At 41.5% G+C, this 22,291-nt stretch overlaps 1 protein-coding gene across 1 annotated transcript; it reads right to left on the bottom strand.

The window, feature by feature from the left end:
- Window positions 1–302: 302 nt before the first annotated feature.
- Window positions 303–22,231, bottom strand: TGS1 (trimethylguanosine synthase 1). Its single transcript, XM_010085943.1, has 13 exons — window positions 22,143–22,231; window positions 21,632–21,696; window positions 20,039–20,211; window positions 17,883–18,735; window positions 16,358–16,475; window positions 15,521–15,607; window positions 14,301–14,472; window positions 12,896–13,247; window positions 11,819–11,992; window positions 10,798–10,941; window positions 9,422–9,638; window positions 8,252–8,330; window positions 303–589 (listed from the first exon to the last, which is right to left on the bottom strand). Exons 1-13 carry the CDS (start codon window positions 22,229–22,231, stop codon window positions 473–475), a joined length of 2,640 nt encoding a protein of 879 aa, XP_010084245.1. The 3' UTR covers window positions 303–472.
- Between the last annotated feature and the right edge of the window lie 60 nt (window positions 22,232–22,291).

Here is a 22,291-nt window from a genome sequence, read left to right as displayed (position 1 = left end):
GTTCTGCACATCAGTTATCTTCAAAGTAATCTAAAATACCTTACACGACATCCCTGCCCTAGGCGCTTCACCTCAGTTCCAGCCGATGTTCAGATGCTTTTGTTCCTCCAGCACAAAGAGTAGCTCTTGCCACAGCTTTCAGGCTATTCTTTTTGACCCTTTAAATGCACAAGCAGCAGATGGGAGAGTTGCAACGAGATCCTGAACTCCCCTTCAACTGGTTGGCCTTGAACCTTGCAAGACTGCATTTGATAGAGACCTTATTTCCTACATTCAGAGCTCCTCTACGTTTACAATGCTTTCAAAATTATTATTAAACATTTATTGACAGTAGCAATCAACAGAAATACATTTCTATAAACAAGAATTAAAGCAGAAATCGGCGTTAAGTCATTTTGGACCAGCTAGCTGTACAAAAGCTTAAGGAAAGCAGCAGTCAGGGAGGTTGGGTTTGGATGAATCCACACGGAATTCAGGAGATGTCATGCCTTATTAGATCACCAAAATAAGCTGTTATTGTCTTCAGTTTCTTATTGAGAAAATTTTGTTCTATTTCAACTTTCCCTCCTGGCCCTGCTAAGGAAGCCACCTGAAAAACAAAAGAACAAAAACCGGATCAATCAATGCACAGGACAAGAGGCAAAACCCCAAACCTTTTTTTTTTTTTCACATGAAATATCACATAAAACACATCTTTGGCTCTGTTACAAATACTGCTGACAACGTTCCTTGGCACCCAATGCCTTTGGTCCTCTTTCCATGTCTTCTTTTACTCACAGAAGTGGTTTGTGGCTTTCTGAAAAATCCCGGCACCCCAAGCCATGGAAAAAAGAGGAGTTCAGAAGAAGAGATAAACCGTCATTTTTTCACAGGCTGTGCTGAGGCGAGAGATGCTAGTCTCTGCTTCGAAGGGCACCTGGCATTTCAGACACCCAGCTGTGGCAAAAGCAACCGTCAACTGGTGCCCAAAGCCCAAGATTTAGGGGAAGAGTAAAACCAAATCCTGAAACTGGGAAGCCATGTAGGTTGCACTGAAGGGGGTGGAACCCAAAACCCAAACAGGCACAAAACCAGTTACAGCTCTTTGTTGTTGCTATTGCAACCGAAAAAATCCACGCTGTTGTGTGTGCTGGGTCCTGGGCAGGGTGGAGGGAGAGGCGGCCGGCAGCTGAGCAGCGGCAGGCAGGGAGAGCCCGCCAGGTAGCACAGGACCAGCTCGCGTGGTTACAATGACCGGAGTGAGAACATCACTGTTCACGCTCTGCTGACCGAGGCCGGAGAATACCTTTAATGCTCAGTGATTACAGACAACATTTTGGACTGCAGCAATCATAGAATCACAGGATGGTTTGGGTTGGAAGGGACCTTAAAGCCCATCCAGGGCCACCCCCTGCCATGGGCAGAGACACCTCCCACCAGCCCAGGTTGCCCAAAGCCTCATCCAGAACCCCTCCATGGATGGGGCATTCACAGCTTCCCTGGGCAACCTGTTCCAGTGTCTCACCACCCTCACAGTAAATTTCATTCTAATATCTAGTCTGAACCTGCCCTCTTCCAGTTTAAATCCATCACCCCTCATCCTGTCACTGGTGCCCAGCACCACGCCTTCGAGAGACGACAGCCATACAGGCTGCACAGACGGAAGGAAGAGGAGAACACCAAAACCGAACGGTGACCGCTTCTCCCCGCCCCCACCACGGACCCCGAGGCCCCATTCTGCACTGGGGGTCCCAGCTCCACAGCCATGCTCCTGCTTTCCCTGCCTGCTGCAGGAAAACTATTTCCACAGAAATTTTCCCAGCAGACAAAGTGATCAAGGTCTACAAGCCCGCAGCAGATTTTAACTGATCTTTAAACCAACGAGTCTGTGATAGTTGCAGCTGAAACTTAAAGTTCAGGTTGCATTACTAACGCTTCTAAACCCCTTTGAGACTTGACTCTGTTGTGCAGGTTTAAATATAAACATGCTGAACTTCCTCTATTTTACTGTAAGTAAAAAACCAGCCTACTATCAAGAGGAAACAACAGATTAATCTAAATTATACTTTGAACCTTTATTGACTTGCCCAGAAAATTACCACACTTATCTAAACCAAGCATTTACCTTTCTGTTTTGGTTTTTTTTTTTCCTTTTCTTTTTTTTTTTTTTGTTTCTGCAGACAAAAACAAAAGGACGAATGGTTTCTTCGTCCTTCAATTTAATGGTAATAGGAGAAAAATCTCCACGTTCTTGTCAAAGAGGAACCTGCCACTTAAGTAAAAAAGCAGAAGCTGGCTGACTTATAAATAGCACAAGAATCTGAAATTGGCAAGGGATCAGGAATGTTAATTCTGCAACTTATCTTTTCTTCTTTGAAACCTTAAAAGCAGTTAACATTGTGGGGTGATACGGATTTTTTTCTAGGAAGACGTTAAGTCTGTACTTTTAATTTATTATGAACAAAAATGTCCAGTTCAAGCATTAGAGGCTTTGTTCTTTATAGCTAATGTTGTTCAAGTATTCTAAAATATTAATTGGATTACTCAATATAAGAACATTGAAATTACCGTCTTGGGGTTACGCACTCCTGCTTTCAGGGCACAATTTGTGTCACTAGCATATCTATGTATGACTAATGCACTGATATTAAACACAAGTGTTTACTAAATATTTCTCTTAGAAGACCAAGCAAAGCAAAATGCTTCATCGGTAACACAGGCAAATGCTGCTCCTCCGCTGAGGGGTGGCATCCACCAAAGGACACCTGAGAAGTTACAAGTCTCCAAGTATTAAATCCGTGACACCCAAGACTAATTTCAAATGACTACCAAAAGTATTTGATCAACCCAACAGTGCCAAAAATCTAATGAGCAGGAGATAAATGCCAATCCTCTGTGACCATGCTTATTTGTAAATTGCTGGAGGTTGCAAATTTAATTACGTAGGAGTTGCCAAGTCAGTCAACCTTGACGGTGTAACGAGGAAAAGCTGCCACACACCAAGCTCCAGCAAGGTGCCAGCTTGGCAGAGGGACACCTTCTAAAAATAACAGCGGATTGAGGAACGATGCTTTGAGAAAACACAAAAGTGCTAACTTATTTTTAGAAATACCAACACGCATCTCTTGTGTTTGCATTGAAGTACAACGGTGAGCACAGAAAGGCTTCTTACTTCTTTAAAAAAAAAAAAAGGACTAAATGTGTTTATTTTGTATTTTCCTGTGCAAATACGATGATTCCCTGCTGGCAGCTCTCCTCATCCTGGTTGGTTCTTTAGCCCAAAGCCACGTACTCCACGGGGCAGATATTGCCTCTTTGCTGCGCCCGGCCACACGCCTCCCTGGGACACGGCGAAGGATGCAGCTTTAGTTAAGGGGAAAAACAAAAGGTGGTAGTATTCTTTACACCAATTACAATAAAACAAAAATGCTCTCAGGCAGCATTTTTTAAAAAAATGTACAGGTCTGCAGGTGAATTATGCCACAGCCACAGCAGTGCTGCCCCCCTTTGACAGGCTAGAGTTTTTGGTTTGGTTCTTTTTTTAAACTTGAGGCAGGCAAGCTACAATTCAGTATTCAAAGCATCAACCTCATCTAAACTCAGAGCTAAATGAAAGGGCCAGTGGTAGTTTTACTCATCAGCCCCCCATCAAATCTCTTAATTCACAGAGGTTACCATATATTCTTTTGTTAAACTGGTCTCTCTGGGATGATTTTCTGTTCTGGGAATGACACCAGATAGAATTAAAATAAACAAATATAATAACAGCAGCAATAAAGTTTCACCCATCTTTACATTTTCTTTCTTGACCAGTGATTTGTAACAACTGGACTTCCAAAAAAACCAGAAACACAGCAAAATATCTTCCCATCCAGGCACGAGACTTGCAGACAGAACACGCCTTCGGTGGCTAACTCTAGACTCTCTCAAAACCTGCTATGAAGATGAAAGCGGAACAGAGGCAAGGAAAAAAACCCCACACCTGCATGATGTGTGTTCTTTGTAAGACTATCAGGGTGAAGAGCCTTCACTTAATTCTGGGCTCAGAGAATCCCTCTAAACACTTAGATGGGGAACAAAAGTGAATTCCTTTCTTCTGGAACACAAGCCAGGTCTGCGAGACCAACATTTAGCACAGCAAAAGCTCCAGCAACAGTGAAATAACGTCACTAAATTGGGCACAGCTATCACACACAACAAAAAACCAAACACCCCCCTCCAAACCCCCAAAAAATCTCAAACATGGGAATCTACCCAGTTTGTAGTTTTGCACCAGCCATCAATCTGCAAGTAGTAGAGATGCACACAAAACAGCAGGAAGTCTGAAAAGTGACTGGTTAAAAAAAAAAAAAAAATTTCTCAACAGTGCATAAAGTCATCATCTTCAATTATTAAAATCACTAGTATTCCATCTTAAGAGTAGATCAATAATATTCTAACAGATTTTCCTGCTCTGCTCCAAGGGTCATAACGATTGAAATGTTATCTGAAAATTTGCCTCAACTATGCTTCTGTTTTTATATACTAATACCCAAAATTAAAACTTGCATAATTCCAGCAGCTAAAAATCAAAGACACTTAAAGATAAATCCCATGGTAAACAGATAAAAGATAGTCTTTTTGCTAAAAGAAAAAAAAAAATGTTTCTGAAATTAAACCCCCATCTGTATGCAACATGACTGCCTTCAAAGAACTATGAAGAAGTCTAGGATAATTGCTAGGGCACAATACAGTAGCTGAGCAATTAACCACCCATGGTCAAGATAAGGAATAAACTCCTGCTTCCTCAGTACTCTGTCTCTCAGACTTGGTGATTTTGCTGGAGTATTAAGTCCTAAACGTAGGACCTCCTGCAGATATCACCTTTCTTCCCCTTGATCTGGTGGAACTGAACCAGCTGAGAAGGGGAGGGATGGTGGGGAAGGCTGAGCATCCCCTGCCTGCAGCTCTCCTGCTGCCACCAGAGTTCAGCAAAGGCAGAGCAAGGGGAAGAAATCTATTTTCATCCAAATTTTGCCAAGCCATGCACATTCTCATTTTTTAAAAGTTTAAATAATATCAGCTTAAATTAGTACCATAATTATTCTGATAGCAGGCAAGAACAGCTTTCAACTACCCAAGTATTTATCAAGTGTTTTCACTTCATTTTGCTGGGGCACAATTTTGATTGAAACATGCAAGACTATTTGAAACAGTGATTTTTAATTCTTTTCTACTTTGTGGGAATTCTAAGTAGGTGAAACTTTTTGGGCTGTTTTTCAAAAACACCACTGGCAGTCAAATACAAGTTTAGCCCCCTAGAACTGAAGCAATATTAATATACTTCTGGCTGGTATTTCCACAATACTCTCTTTTTCTTTTTTTTTTTTTTTTAAGATAAGTGAACAACACTTAAAGAAAAGACTCAGATGTAAAGATGTGGCAGAGATGGGTATCAACAAGCGTGTCACACATACGAGCTGCATAAAAGATGCCATTAATAAAAGTATTTTTTTCTGTACCCCCATATATGTATATATAAAATGGTTTTTGGTTATTCTTTACCTAGAAATAATATTTTTGAAAGACTGATTCAACCTAAAAAATGGACTTGTAGACATTACAGTTTTTGTAACAAGTACATGCTTGTAAAGAAGGATATTTGATGCAATTAAGGGGAATGTTTCCTGTATGCGCACCAAACACTTTCCACTGGTTCGGTGCTCCCTCTCGAGGCAGAAGTACAGAAGCTCATTTCTCCTCTTTTACCTAAACTCGGTGGATTTTCTAAGGGAATTCAGCCCAAGAGACCTCCTCTCTGTACACAAACAAGGCCACACCTGCAGACGTAATAAGCACTGGTTCTGCAATAAAATCATGCAGAACAAGGCTTGTACTGATGCACCAGCTTCCAGCCAGTATAAACATCTTCACGGTGGCTTGCAGTGGCCGTTGGGCAGCTTCTAAATCAATTTTAATTGACAAAGCCCAGCACTCCTTGGTTGTGGATCCAAGCCAGTCAATGACTGACAGGCAAGAGGCAGAGTACATAAATTTCAACAACTGCCACCTTACACGTTAAGCATGTTAGATCACCTATTCTAGGAGCTAAGTGATACCTGAAAATGTGTGTATGAGCACGCGGAGTTAATTTCTGAGGACACAAAAGAGGCAAATCTGACATGCCTGGGCAATGTGATCACAAATCAAAAAACCTAAGTTTCCATTCAAATCTAAAGCACCAGATAATCTGTTTGGCAACTTACCTAAGTTATTCTGGTTTCAGGTATTACTTCATCAAGCTTTTATAGCCCCCTGGAGTTCATGGACTACGTTCACAAGAACAGATACATCACTAGACACCAGCAGTGGTGCCCACAGGCTCTTGCCAAGTCAGGTGTCACGGCAGAAGCCACCCTATCAAGTCCATGAGAAAAGATGAATCACAACTCTGGGTAAAACCATGAGCAACCTGAGAAGAAAACTGTCCACACTAACCATTTAGGAACTTCAGTGATAAACCTTCATTTTCTCTGGAGGCTCGCAGCCCTGCAAGTACAGTGGCAGTAAATTCAGAAACTTTGTTCTTAGATACAGCCAGAGGTGATGGCAGCCAAACTCATAACCAGCCTCCTGTAGACCAGAGTATCCACCAAGGTCATGTTGGGGATGATCATGTTCAACCCACACGGATTCAGAGTACGTTTCCCTGAACAGTGGGCTGGAGTGACATTCTCTTCCTCCACTCAGATCAACCTTTAGTTCTTTTTTCTCCTATTGGCCCCATCCCTAGAGAAAGGCATAAAGAGCTGATTTCTCGTAGCCTGGATGACTGAACTGAACCCAGGCCACCAGCCACGTTCTTTTAACAACTCAGCCAACAAAGCCATGTTTTTGAGCAACAGCAATTTCTCTTCATCCGTTTGTGTAAAGGCAAACACGCTGATGGACATCAAGGCACGCTTAGAGCACGCCTACAACATTCAGAGCCAACCAGACCAAGATACGGATGTGGAAGACACCTAACCCAAGCACGCAGAGATGCCGAGCTCTTCGGCAGGACTAGCTGCAGACCTGTGAAGGGTACTCTTGGATACCTTTGTGGGAACTTCAGTGAAATCTAGATGCTTCTGGCCACTTGTAAATCCAGTAACAAGCGCTCATGAGCCCAGCAGAAGCCTGGTAAGGTTGTTCTTCATTGTGGGAATGAAACATTTGATAAAATTCTGTGGTTAGAAGTTGAAACTAGATGAACTCTGCCTAAAGTTAAGGTCCCTGTTCAAAGTTTCATAAGCCACTTTGATACTTCACCAGCCTGAAATGCAAGACACAACTGAATCATCATTGTACGAACAGGGCTGTGCAGAGCGTAGCACAGGCTCATAGTGCCCTAATACTCAGGCCACATGCATTTCAACCTGTTTCTCAAGTCATCTGTTTGTCACAAACAATTCCGCAAACCAGATGTGGCTTTACACCTTGACTGCTCTAAGCCAGACACAGCTTTTGGAAAAGCAGAAAATAATCCCGAGAAGTTCTGTGACACGATGCGGGTGAGAAGAACGTCTCACCACTCCCTTCTCTGAAAAAAAATCCACAAGACGTAATTAACATAGAAAATATACAGAGGGAACTAAACCAGACACTCGGGGGAATTGTTACAGTCATCTAATTACTTTTTAAAAAATCTAACAAAAAATCTCTAACACAAAAAATCCCACACTGGTGAAACAAATTGTGTGTTTATCAAGCCAGTGATGCATCTAACTATCTAATCACGGCAACGCAGGCAGCCCATACGGAACCACACCCTTGTGTGGACAGCACCAGTATCTGGTGGCACGACATTTGTCTCTGATCAGTGACAGCAGTGACTGCAGGCTGTACAGTGATTTCCTGCAACTCCTTCATACACCGAAAGCCATGAAAGTTCAGGACTTGTCAACTTAGCAGATGGTAGGAGCTGGTTAATTTTTTTTTTTTTCTTTTATAATGATGTATCAGTCTGGCACACAAGAGATCTACTGGCTTTGGACATTCTGTAAGAAACTCCAATATGTTGCTTTATGAAGAAACAGTACTGAAATAATGGAAATAATCTACTGCTCCCATTTCTAGATATACGTACTGCAAACACAAAAATCACTTAATATAAGGTTCAAACTTAAAACAAACACAAAAAACCCCACATTCAGCTGAACAGACTTTAAAGTCTTAAGTTTGTGCTTCCAAGACATGTGTTTCAAGCCAGCTGAACTTTTTGTAACTACCAAACCCTTATCAAGTGACACACCTGGTCAATGTCAGCATTCCGAGGTAGAAAATACACAATATTGTTGGTGATCTTCTTGGAGAGCCTAAAAATTTCAAATGTAGAAGCCAGTAAAGGAAAAAACAAGAACGAGGAGGAAGGAGCTGCTTTATATTAATTCATTTTGAAAGCATGTCCTAAATTCAATTTTTATGCAACTAAATTTTAGTCTTCTGGGGGTGTGAGTTAGATACTGTTCTGAAATGCAGAAATCAGTATCGTCTAAACACAGAAAGTCTTATTTTCCTCACTATTGCCTAAGAAACTAGGAAAAAAAATTACTCTTTTTTTTAGAAAATTTAACTGAGCTGCAGAGAAGTATTTGAGAAATTTGAATGTAGTTTATAGCTAGCACATGGGTTTGATATTTGTTTTCTGATGTATTTTGTGGACTATCTCTCAGACACATGCACTGAGATTTCTTTACACTTACAAATATGACTGCATTTTAGCCAAAAAGGAAACAACTGAGATTATTTTGGGGAAAAAAAAAGCCACCACACGTCCTGTTTGATGAAATTACTATGCTAATACCTTTCCAGCTGAATGAGTGCTTGCACCACTGTTAAGTTAGCATGGAATTTTGTATATACATATATATATATAGAGAGAGGCAGGTACTATGACTGACAATAGTTTAAGATGCTTTAAATAAGACACCTTTTATAAACCAATTAAAAGATGGAATTAATGACAAAGTCATTATTGCCTATATATACACACTATTTGATTACTTCAGGGTTTTTTAATAATATAATTCTTTAAAAAATTCCTTCAAAATTTCCTTAAACTCCTTGAAAAGGAGTTTTTAGAAAACTTTATAGGAGTTAAAACCTCTGAATGAATGCTTTAAGTTAAGAAGCTACTAAAACTCTGTAAAGGATTTTTTCCTTTTAAGAATAACTATGACAATTTTTAAACAAATAAATACGAATATTTAATTTTAGGTGGTCAAATTCATAGAGCTGAGGTTGGAGGGGAAGACTAAAATGCAGCACATCTGGGACTTCAGGGGCCGTTTCTATCGTCCCCAGTCAGCCAACTGGACATGGAAAGCTCACGTCAAAGAGAGGGAGGAGGAGAAAGAGAGAAAACTGCTTGTAAACAACTGAAAAATCGCAACCGCGACAAGGTGTAAGTTTGAAAGGATATCCGTCTGGGCAAATCATGGTTTGGATATCGAAGATTTCGGCAGTGGCGTAGTCAGGCCCCCCCCAGGGTGGGCTGAGGAACACAACATCTGCTTGCAGGTTGGCAGCCAGCACCATGAAGTCTCCGCACACGAACTCTATCCGATCCGCCACGCCGTACACCTCAGCGTTGTTGCGCGCGAGACTGAGCTTCTCGGGATCTATATCAATAGCGATCACTGCAAGAGAGAGAGAGAGCAAACACGCAAGTGAGTGCGAGCTGTGAATGCCGCCCCACCGCCCAAAGGACGTTTCAGAAGGAAGGTGTTCTTCTGCAGCCACCAGACAAACCCGCAGCTATACGGTACTGCTGTGCGGTGAGTGACCCAACTTCGGTTTTGTAGATTATCATAGACACAAAGCTACAGCTCCTCGGTGGTGAAGGACCTGCCCTTAGGTGGCAGGAGCAGAGGTTCCACCAAGAGCAGAACCACTGTGTTTACAAACCAGAGAGGGAAGCCAAGGAGACCTGGCAGCTTAAACTGTGTCAAGTGGAAACTTACTCTAAAGATGAACATTTATCTAGTACTGAAAATTGAGGTGAAAAACACACCCAACACAACATAAGATATGATACAAGGGCAGTGGCAGTACTTCATCACAGAAATAAAATTTTAGCCAGGAAATAAAAAAAAGAGAAGTGAAATTTAGATAATATTTATAGAACGGATCATAGCCTACAAAATCTAACACAGTACAAGCTACCATTTGTCTTGCTCAGAAATTACTCAGAAGAACTAGATGAGCTGGTATTTTGCTGGAGTGTTTGATAAGCAGAGGAGTATTGAGCAGTCAATGTTTTTACAAAAGCACTCTCATGATTCACCGCAGTGTCACCATCTGGCAACAGGAACGTACACTAATATTAAGTTCTCATCACTTTTCTGTATTTGGTTCTGGTGCACCTGCAGGTGATCCCATTCAGGTGTTTTAAATACTATTCACACATGACCTGATTTTGGGTATAAAGACTTAACATAACGACAGGGACAAGCAGCAGCTCTGGGGCATCTCTGCAGGTCAGCACTGCAAACAGAGCTTAACCTTTACCAGCAATCTTCAGAGCATCAGACAGACTAGTTACTATGCCAGGTAAAAGTAACTTTGACTAGTACAGCACAAATCCACCTCTGACTTAAAACAGAAAAGCAGTTTTACAGGTCCTTTTTAAAAATGGCAAGCTCATATTGGGAGTCTGATGAAGCAAAAAAAGCTTCTGTTCCTTCAGAAGCACTGAAAAAAAAATTATAAAAATCAGTGAACAAAGTGCATAGCCAATTTTTTAGGGAAAAAAGATTGAAGAAACAAACCAATGTGCTATATGCAACACCTGCTTACCTCTTTTTGAGGTCAGCGCAAACTGAATAGCATTTCCTCCAACCCCACAGAATGCATCCACGATGATATCGCAGTTGAAGGACTGACTGACACGGATGGCAATATGCTCAGCTATTTTCTCAGGAGTAACAGAAAACCAGCCCTCTGCAAAGGAAAGGGAAGAAATGTATTTTCACCTCTTATTTCAAGGTCACTTAAATCAAAAAACAAACAAACAACCCCCACACACAACTGAAGGTTTAGTGTTAATCCCAAAAATTTGCTAAGCAAACAAAGCCTCGCTGAAACAAACAGATATGCTTGAATCTCAGCGACTGCTTTGTTGGCCTCGGTGCTGAGGATTCCAGCTTATTAACAACAAATTCACTGAGACAGCTAGGAAAAACTTCATACATCACGATTACGCTCTGTAACAAATAAAACCAGAAATACATTCTCTCCTATCTGAGACGTTATTTTCTTTCCAGCAATATCTGGTCTGCCAAATAATCTACATGTTTCTGTGGGGGAGTATTAGAAGTGAAAGGCTTACAAAACCAACCAACTCAAGATACAAAAAAGCAGTAATGCTAATTCCTAATTTACCTATGAATTTATGATTCGGTTTCCATGTAAACACGGAAGAACGTCACCTTGAAAGTGACTGCAGAAAGCCAGAACAAAACAGAACAAAAGTAGATCCATCAGCATATTTTTGAACTTTCAAAAATAATTTTATAAAATACAGATATAGAAAAACGTCACTGAGTTTCAAAAAGTCCCGACCAAGCATAATTTTGTTAGAGTAGGATCTTTGGCAAATGTCAGGACTAACACAAAGAGGGTTGCCCCACACTAAAAGCTCTACTGAAGTCCCAGACTTCTGTTCGTCTGCCCATTGGGGGATGGAATTTATCCAGAGGTGCAAATGCACACTCAGTAAAGCTCCTCTTATAAGAAAATCAGTAATAAAATGCAAGAAGGGCCATAGGTTTGGATACATCTCACACCACCAAGTCAGCATACTTTGTACCAAACACACCTCTGTCTAGTTTAATCCCCTCATCAAACCGAGAGAAGAGGCGGTAGCGCTGTGCCCAGTACTTGGCCAGCTCCGGATCACCAGCAATCTCGGCAGGTATAGCTCCCAGCGCAATTTTATTCCTTCTCCTCTTTTTCTTCTCCTTCTTCTTTCCAGTAATTTTTTCATCTACAACTGGAAGACACTGAAAAATTTAACCATTACTGTTCTTGTAGGCTAGGAATGTAATCAGTAGAGTTAACACACAAAACGCTCAAGTTTAACACACTGCTAAATGTCTTTCATTACCATCTGTCAGATTATGAAGATTACTGGTTTAAGTTAAAATAGAGCATCCTACATATCAAGGAAACAGTGCTATCTGTCAGGTATCTGTCACAGTCCTAGAAATCATAGGACTTCACCCATTGTTTAAGAATCCTAACATCTGGCCATCATCTTCAACTGATTGCAATAAACTCTACATAGCGAGCGAACAAGTGGATCAGAGACCAATTTAATGTCCATATATAATTAAGGAATAAAAGCCAAGTTATGCAAGAGTTCTACAGTAGAAATCGAACGTAACTGAGTTACTGTGGGATGGATTAAACTATATGCAGAAACCTGAATTATCCTACAGTTTCCTTTGTTTACAGTGTTACAGAAAAATTCATACTAGAGATTATTTTTTTTTCCTAGAACACAATTTTAACAACACAAACTCCCCAAAGCTTAGCAATGTGCAACCCCAAACCTGACAGTCTGTTCATTTACCTGCAGTAAATCACTCTCATCCTTACAGGGGAACAGGGGTGTGAATTGGAGACCTGTTAGATCCTGTCTAGGATCAACAATGACCGTTACAGATAAACAACGACTGTTTATCTACAATACTGCGAATGTTGAAGACAAGACCTGGGATTCTGGTGATCCAGGAATAAGCTACTTCCTCTAGCATCGCTCTCAATTGGTCTCATTATCCCTTGGACCAAAGGAGTCTCTGAACAAACAGTATAAATAGATACCACACAACATTGGGAAGGCGGTATTAAGTCCACTGCCAATTAATTTCCAGTTTGTAGGAAAATGATGTACCTTGGCTGACATCCTCTGTCTCTGCCCGTAGATAATCAGGAATATCCAGAGCGACAAGCTGCCGCCCACAGCCACGCTCCCGTGTCCCCGCGCCCTGCCCATCGGAGCCGCTCGCTGCCGCGTCCTGCGCGTCCTCCTCAAGGTTACTCCCTCCAGGCTCACAACTGGCCGGGCTAGAAGATGGTGGCTTTTGGCTTGCAGGAGTGGGTGTCACCATGTGAGCGGCTGTAGTACCTTCCTGATCCTCCGAGTCGCTGCTGGAGGACAGTGCCTCCCCTTTACCCTGCGAGGAGGCTGGCTGGGCTGGGGCTTCCTCCCCAGCTTTATTAACCCGCTTCAGGAACTCTTCCACCTGCAATTGTCAAATGTCACAGATGATGAGATGCTGCTGTGAACCAGCTACCAACAGGACAGTTTAAAAGCAGTAGAGTTCAAAAGTACCTGCCATGCATGTCCTCTCAACCACATATATTTTGAAAAAAATAAAATACCCACTGACAAAACATTCAGGAGGGTGTGGAGGTCCTTATATCTGCTCCTCCTTTACAACATTTTGAAACAATTTGTCTTTGGGAACTAGATACTAGCTACATGCAAAAGAGAAACTCCACAAAATCAACCAACAAATACATTAAATCATTCTCAAGTAACATCTAAAATATAAACAGTCAGACTGGCCAACAGCATGGGTGACCAAGACCACAACTCCTTAATTAACGATCTTTTTGGCTTCTGCTGACACAACCAGAAAACAGTGTTTTGTGCTCGGCTGTTAGGGATTGCCAAGCATCCTAGAAGAAGGTAAAAAAGTAACATTTAAAATCTGAAGTAAGATTTCAAAGAGACTTGACTAAAAAAAAAAAATCTACAATGAACAAGTTTTTCTACTCATTATGAATTTCCAAGTTGCAAAAAAAAAAATACTTAAGCATAAAGTTAGAGGTGAAAATAAATGCAAGTAGAGGTATAAGCAAAAATGTTGATATAAATTATTAAGAATATGGCGTTGCATAAAATCCATTAACCTATACAAACATTTTTCTCTCGCTGCTTAAATGCCAGCACTACCAAATGCCCTCACGTGCATTTCAAAACCAGAGTAACTATGGAAACCTAGACACACCGCTAAAGACATGAAGCACCCAGATGTTAGGAATGACTTTCACATAACTTCGCTGTTAAGCTCACATTCCTCTTGACAGATTGCCAAGAGTCCACCAATGCCTTTTCACAGCCATCCTAACCACTCTTCACCTAAGCAGGAAAAAAAAGAAAAAAAAAAAAGAGACTGACATTTAAAAGAGACCACCTACTCTGGGCATTTTTTTTTCATTTTCATAATTCAACATCAGCCAAGGAAGCAGATAAATCTATGAATTACAGCAACACTACCAATTAAGCCTACCTTCTTCAAAGTTTTACTTTTTTTGCAAGACGTTTCAGATTCCTCTGTAAAGAAGATGTGTGTGTTTTTGCTCTTCCTTGGTTTACGCATATCCAAGAATTTGGACTTGAGTTTTGCTTTTTTCTCCAAGTACTGCACACTTCGGTGGGTGAAATCTGGAATTCCACCATACCTGAAATAATTAAAAAAAAAAAAAAAAAGGACTTAGTTGGCTAATTTCCAGTCAGGAAGCTTCAACATGATGTCTACAGAATATGATTCAGACTAAATTATTTCTTTATGAGACGTTTGCTCAACTCTTAAATATATGTCACTGAATGTAGCTGCAAACCAATGTACACTCATGAAAACTTTTAAATATTTTTATTTGAAAATGTTTACCTGAATTAGTTTTGTATTTTTTCATTTTTATTCTAACAGGTTTATAAATTTAATTGGAAACAACTTCCCAGATCAGCCTGAAGAATAGGAAATGAAAAAAAAATATTGATTCATAGGATAAAACATCTTTTTTGTGTCTGTAAAGAACCTCCAAATCAACGACTTTTGTCTCTTGGCAAATGCAATTAAAATAGAGGCAATTCACTTAAATAGTTATTATAAAGCAGAACAGAGTTTGTCAACTACAAAACACACTCCTCTTTGAAAAAAAAAAAAAAATATATATATATGTCCTAAACAACTCGCACCATGCAGAAGGCCTGGACCCAAGCTACACTCCACCGGTGCCCTATGATGGTACTTCCACAGCAGTGACCACAATATCTTCTAGGTTAATGACATTTCACTGGTCAATACCCTGGCAATACTTTATTAAGACAGCAACATTTTCCTAGTATAAAGTGACCTCATTTCCAACACAAAACAGCTCTAAATGCTGATCAAAGTTCACAGGACTCCAAACTGAGAGGACCATTCGCTGCCAGAGTCTTTTTTTTTTTTTAATTTAAGTAGCTGACCAGCCATTTAAATTTTACACAACTGCAAGTACCTTATGAGTTACCCTTCTGTTTGAAAGCACTTTTCTTGTTCTTTAATTAATCTCTGTGACTTTGCATCTCTCTCTAGCCAAAGGATGATAGGATATTAAGAGCAGAGACGAACTTTGGGAATCGTCTTCAAAAGTTTAACAAAACGGGAATGGAGATGAATGGTATTTTAATGACAACAAGAGAGCTGACTGGCTATGAAGAAACCCTGAGCTCCTCATGAGCAATTACTTTTGTCCTGTGCCACACTTGAAACCCAGAACTGAGCAGGTTTCCTCAGGATCTTCCACTGGGTTCTCATCCACGTCCAGTTCATGGCTGGGAAAAAACACAGATGACAGAAAGTTACTTATTGTAAAAAACACTCTTATTTTACAGATACACCACTAAGAAACTCAAGCATTTTAAATATTTGAATATGTGCTTCAGTAAGTTCTTCCACACACTGGTGAAGCCAAGCACGGCAGATAACACGAGCCTATTCATATGCATGAGCACATACTTTTTTTACCCAAATTTAGGGACATATGTCCTTCTATTGGGGTTATAATATTCCAACTATTCCAAATTACCTCTTAAAAATATTTAATATCAAGCCCTACATGGAACTGATTAAGATAGTGTTTGTTCACCCTATTTCCAAATTACCTTCATCATCTATTATGTTATCTACATTAATGCTATGGCAACAGCAAAATATTAGAACCAACCCATCATTAGCAAATAATAATTCCATCCATCCCTTCACGATTTCGTAAATTTATTAGAGAGGAAGACCCATCCCATCATCTTTGAGGCTATACATTTTGTGAGAAGGAAGAAAAATACTGTGACAAGGCAGAGATTAGCTTGTCACCTTGCACAGTCATTGAGGCCATACACTGTTTTCATAAAGAAAAGAAATATCCACTGCTTCTTGCCAGGTAAAGTGATAAGCAGTGATGGAAGACTGTGTGGTTTTGTACTGAAGTTTTAACTCACAATCTCAATCACATAGTTACTATAAATCAGGAGGCTTCTGGACCTGGGCTTCTTGAGAAAAAAGCTTGTCCAAATGTCGTGACTTGCCTTCTCTTGACTTTGGCATGTCTGTATTCAGGAGGCTCTTCATCCTCATCTTCATCTCGGTCACAAAGCAGTGACTGTTCTTTGTCATTTGAATTTGAGCTACATGACCCCTGCGAACCTAAAAAAGATACATGAGGTCGTATTTCCTTCCGCACAAATTAATTCCTAATCTTCCTGTCCCCAAAATACATCTGCAGCTACAGTTAGGTTGCCTTATAGACCTGAATCTGACAAATAAGGCATAACTGCCAAACACACCTACCTTTACCTGTCTCTGATGGACAACATACCAATACAAGCTGCCAGTATTAGTTACACTGTAGAGTCAATAATCTTAAGCAGGGTCAACTTCGAATTATCTCAGCTCTCCAAAAAAAATAAAATGCCTACAAGGTACAAATTCAAAACAGTTTCTTCCTTGTTCATAGATTTTGTTTCCATTTAATTAGCTAAGCAAAGATATTCATATTCGTTTAATAAGAGAAGATTCCCAACACTCCTCTCATTTCTGGTAGGAAAGGAGGTTTTCCTTTCACCTCTCCTATTCCAGCTCTACTGCAGGATCAAGATGGGACCACACCTGTTTTTTCCTTCCTTAGAAGGTCACCAGCAGCGGGCTCAGAGGTTTCCCACCAAACTGAAGTCCCGAGCGACTGACACTGTGCTTCATCCCTCCTCTCCAGCAGGAGAAACCACACAACAGTCCGGAAAGACACCACACTGCTGCTTGCAGCGAACACTGGCAGGAAGAACTGGCTCTCTCCTTCCTCTGCACGCTGAACTGGCTGGCAAAAAAAAATCTCCATCCCAGCCTTGTACCTCCCTCACAGAAGCTTTTCCAGCAGCGTAAGGCACAGCCACTGGCTTTCAGCACACTACCACATCACCTGGCACTTCCACTGGTGAGCACTGGCTGTGAACATGCGAATTTGGAGTTGTAAACACGACTGCAGGTCACTGCTTAATTGATAACTTCATGCTGGAAAGGACCTCTGGAAGTCACCCAGCCCACCGTAAGACAGTACAGCATAACAGGAGTTTATTTTCAAGCATGGCATTTTTAGACAGAAGGCAAACCACCCCTCAACCCCAGAACTCTTTTTTTTTTCCCCCTCAAAAAGCTGTTCTTAAAATTTGTCAGATTCATGAGAACATCAAACTCAGTTTTTGTTCATTTTCAGCTATCAGTGAAAAAAAAGACACAACATCTAAATGACACAGTGGCAACACTAAGATAAATAAATAACTTGGCACTGACAATGCTCTCTCACCACTTTCTCTATATTTGAAGATTTATGCAGCATCTGTTCTGTTAAAATCACTTCTGTCTGAATTGAACAGTAAGTTCAATATATTGGTTAGAGAGAAGAGAGATCACCTAGAGAAGCAGAGGGAAGGAAAAGGAATCAAGTAGACAATCACTCCACAGAACACTTGATCAGCTGTTTTGAAATGGCAAAATATACACATGCTCTTCTCTCTTTTATATAACCACCCAGAGAAATTCTGGTAGACTCAATTTTACCTGATTTTGTATTACCTGACTGGTGAATATTTTTATTTTCACAAGAGGCACTCCTCTTCCTGGTTCCTCCATCACAGGGCTCCTTCTGGCTTTCACTGTCAGATGAAATACCCTCTTGAGGACCTTGGTGGGTGAGAGCTGCACTGCTCTGCTCCACTTCCTCCAAATTCAGATTTAAATTGTAAATCCCAGAGATTATTTCGCTGTGGGGCTCAGCACTTGAAGGGAGTGTTTCCTCACTTCTGGTGTTACAGGGAGACAGCTCCAAGCTCAGCACTTCACTTGGGCTAACCAAGTCCTCTTCTCCTGAAAGATCCACCTCCTGGATAACCCCATCAGCTTCCACATTGTCACCATGTGAGCTCTCAGTAGTCCATCCTTGACTTGTCCAGTACTGAAACTGCTCCCAGTAATACCAGTACAGTTCGCTGTAATGCTGCTCCCACTCTTCCTTGGTGTCTGGACTATTCCAAGGCTCGGTGGCTGTTGTGGCCTCAGATGATGAGACCACTGGATGCTTCTCCAGCCAACTTTGCCAAAGAAGGCCCTCTCCATACTTGCTCCAGTACTTCTCCCATTTTTCTCTAAGTTTGCTGGGTAAAGTCTCATTTGCAAGACTGTCTGAAATTTCACAGTTCCCTTCACTTACAACCTGAGGTTTGTTGCTCTTCTCACACTGCTCTGTAGTTAGGACCAGCTCACCAGAAACGGACTGGGTATGACCACCACAAGCTCGATCCTGGCATTCCTCCTGTTTCATTTTATCCTCACGTTTTTGCTGCAACTCTTTTTTCTTCTTCTTTTTCTTTTTCAAAATCTTCATGTTACTTCTCTTTCTATAATTTTCTGTTGCCTAAAATATAATGGAAAAACATATTTAGAAGGCCACAACATGTATGCAGTCTTTTCTTGTCCTCTCTCCAAGCACCCTTCTGTTTCCACTGTAACCCTCCTTCTCACTGCAACTCCACTATTAGCTTTCTCCCCACAAAAGGGTGTAGGGTTTGTGGGTCCGATAGGGCTGACATGTCTGAGGCAGTTGTGAGGAAGAGCTGTGAGAAGGTCTATAGAAAGGCGTGCACACCAAAAGGCAGAATTACAGAGAAGTGGGGCTGCTGGGAGGGAGGGCATCAGTCGCTCAAGGATTCAGAAGGAAAGACATCAACATCAAACGCTATAAAATCCTACAGGGAGGTTGGTCAGGAACTGAGGGGTCACTGGGTTGAGCTCAACAGTAAAACAGTATCTCAGTAACACCAAGGACCAGTTTTGGGGGGCTGTGGAGGCTGACCTGTACTGTTGCTGGTATCTGCCTGGCCAGCAAACACTGTTCAGGTGTCTTACTAGTGAACGCACAATACTCAGCCTACTAGAATGTTAAATCCTTGCTGTCTTTGGATGCTTTAAACAAAAAAGCATGGCTTTATACTCGTAAGCTCTGCAAATCCTGCAGCTGAACCTCTGGATGTCTGAGCACACTGACCCAAAAGAGGGGTGTAACATTCTCCCCATCCCATACTGATCTCCGAGCTGTCTACCAGGAACACAAGGAGAAAGCCTCCTCTCCAAACAGGTGGGCCCTTCACTTGTGCAGAACAACCACGTTGCTTCTTACAACAAACTCAGGCTACGACAGTTGTCTAGTGGCACAGAAGACAGAAACCTGTCACCAAAAGGAAACACCAAGGTAACTTGTTGGTTTCATCCAATACAACTCCACTTGTTTCAGTGGGGCTTGCTGTGCTTCCAGGTCCATATTAGATAAAAACATCCAAGAAAAACAAGCTGGTTTATCAGATACATCTGACAATTTTTTTCATAAACAGACAAATTAAGTTTGGCAGGTAAAAAGACGGCCGTGATGAGGGGCTACAACACACACAGGCAAAGGACTGCAAACGTACAGATGTTATCCCAGATGTCTCATCAGCTGCAATCCCTGGTTTGTTGCATTGACAAACACATGCGGTGGACTATAAAGAAGCTAGGTTCAGAGAACTGCCACTAATCTTTCATCCACATCCCTCATAATTTCATGTTAATACATGCAGTGAAAAGAACAATGCTTAGCAGTAATCTAGTAAAAACATACATTATTTACTCATTGAACACCTGGAAACACAAAATAAAAAGAAATAAAGCAAATAAAGATGTACCACAAAGTCCCTGTGGGCTGACTGCCCACCGAACTGAAGAGGCAATCCCATGCTCTTCATAAGTTCAGCTTCCGAGTCTAGTACAACTTCTTCCAGGTCCAGAGCATGATGAGCATCCACCTTTAACGTCACACTGGGACAACGGCTCTCCTCCTCAGACTCTTCTTCCTCTCCTGTTAACAAACCATATTAAGAGAATATAATCCATTTCTGATACCTCAGTGCAACAACATGTCCTACAAAAACCAGCAGAACTGTCTCTAAAGCTCCTTTTTGCATTTAAAATTTTCCTCATAAATGCCTCAGTTTCTGCATACCTCTAAGTAGGAACCGGAATCTAACTTCAACAGCCAAAACTTTGCACTGGGTCTGGCTGGGATGGAGTTCACTTTCTTCATAGCAGCCCCTGGGGCGCTGTGTTTGGGATTTGTGTGTGGACAGCACACTGATGTTCTGGCTATTGGTGAGCAGTGCTTCCACAGCCTCTAACTTTCTCTTCTCCCACATCTACCAATTTTTTAAGCAACAACAGATGTATATAAAGTGACAAATATCACCAAGAAAGTAGGAACTGTATACTCATGGAAATTGTGAAACACAGAAGTTCTTGACACAGTTGATAAAACCGAAAAATTTCAGATTTTTTTTTTGTCAGGATATATTTACTGCCAAATTATCACATAGCACAAGACCCTTCTGGTTTTAATGGATGACTCTCACCACAATTCACTCATATATGCACACAAATATGGTTTACATTCTCCTTCTTCACTGCTCTCATATTGCCTTCATCTAACTTGTGCTATTATTAATTATCAGCTTCTACGGACATTCCTTTCCGTTCAGACTTCTTCCTTTCAAATCAAGCTACTATATGATGCTGGAGCTAGCCAGACAGCAATGGAAAAACCAGATACCAAAAAAATTATGTTCAGATATGCGTACATGGGGAATTCAGGAGGACGGATGGAGCAAAAGAATGCTGTTGAATTTGCCACAGCATGCACCATGATCATTCCCAAAATATAAGCAAGCCAAGGGAGAGATTTACTCTTCTGGTCCTCCTCATATGATTCCTCGTGTGCATGCAAATCATAATTGTGCCCTTCGCGGCTATTGCTTCTTCTCTACTTCTGGCCCAGCAGATTAATCAGCAACAGCTTGTGTCCTAGGCTGGGGCAGAGGCAGCAGGACAGTACTGCTCCCAGGCAAACATCTACGATCTGCAGCCTCTCCATGAGATACCTGATTTGAGTTAGCTGAAATTATGATCTGAGAACTGGTCAGTGTCCTGTGAGCTCGTCTGCTCTGTGCACCAGATGGAGATTATGGGAGGTGGTGTCCAGACAGGAATAAACATCGCACCTGGTTTCACACAAACTTCCACATCAAGATTATGGTAACCTGAACGCTATGCAACTGCCAAGTTATTATTCACATCTATCCCCATAACAAATGTACTGAAAGCCAGAAACAAGAACAGAAGTACGGGTTAGCAGTTATACAGCCTTAGTGTACCTTAAATAACCACACACAACTCACTTCAAGTATGATGGCACATCATATATCGTACAGTACATTTTATTACCTTACCTGTACTGCCATTGTCATCTTTGACATAAAATCCTTTTAATCCCAGTTTATATAATTTTCGATCTCTGTAAAAATGAAGACAGACACTGATGCAGAAGGTCATCACTAAAGCATTTTTTTTTTTTTTACAGTAAAAGCAATCATTCAGGGGAAAAAAACTTTTGCAAGGACGTGGCAAAGTCTCCATGGCTGGTGATCGCAAGCTGCGTCTGGACGGGGTGCTGAGTAGCCTCAGCTGGGCTCCCCCTCCCATGAAAGGCTGGAGCAGGTGACCTGTCGAGGTGCCTTCCCACCTGGGCTGCCCTACAACTCGAAACACACAAACCTGAGAAAAATCTGAAAAAGGCACCACTTCAAAGCCTGATGGGCTTTAGATGAGAGATGCTCAGAAAATGCTGCTGCTGCTACACAGAACATCCCCCAACTCCACTGCAGGCCCACAAAAGATTCTGCTGAAGGGAAATTACACTTCTTCAGTCCAAACCTGCAAACATTTCAGCCACCACCCAACGCTGAAGGCACCTCATCTCTGTCAATGCCCCCCTCGCACGCAGCTAAAGCTCCTGCACCGGTCGTGACCGCTCCTCCCAAATCACCCATCTGCGACAGACACCCCGGGAGCAGCACCCTCCCTCCCCCTGCCCCCGAGGCTGCGGAACC

The sequence above is a fragment of the Pterocles gutturalis genome, unplaced genomic scaffold, assembly GCF_000699245.1.
Source record: "Pterocles gutturalis isolate BGI_N339 unplaced genomic scaffold, ASM69924v1 scaffold35390, whole genome shotgun sequence".
In the NCBI taxonomy this organism is placed as follows: Eukaryota; Metazoa; Chordata; class Aves; order Pterocliformes; family Pteroclidae; genus Pterocles; species Pterocles gutturalis.
Note: the sequence above shows the minus strand (reverse complement) of the source record. Positions and strands in the feature narration are given on the sequence as shown.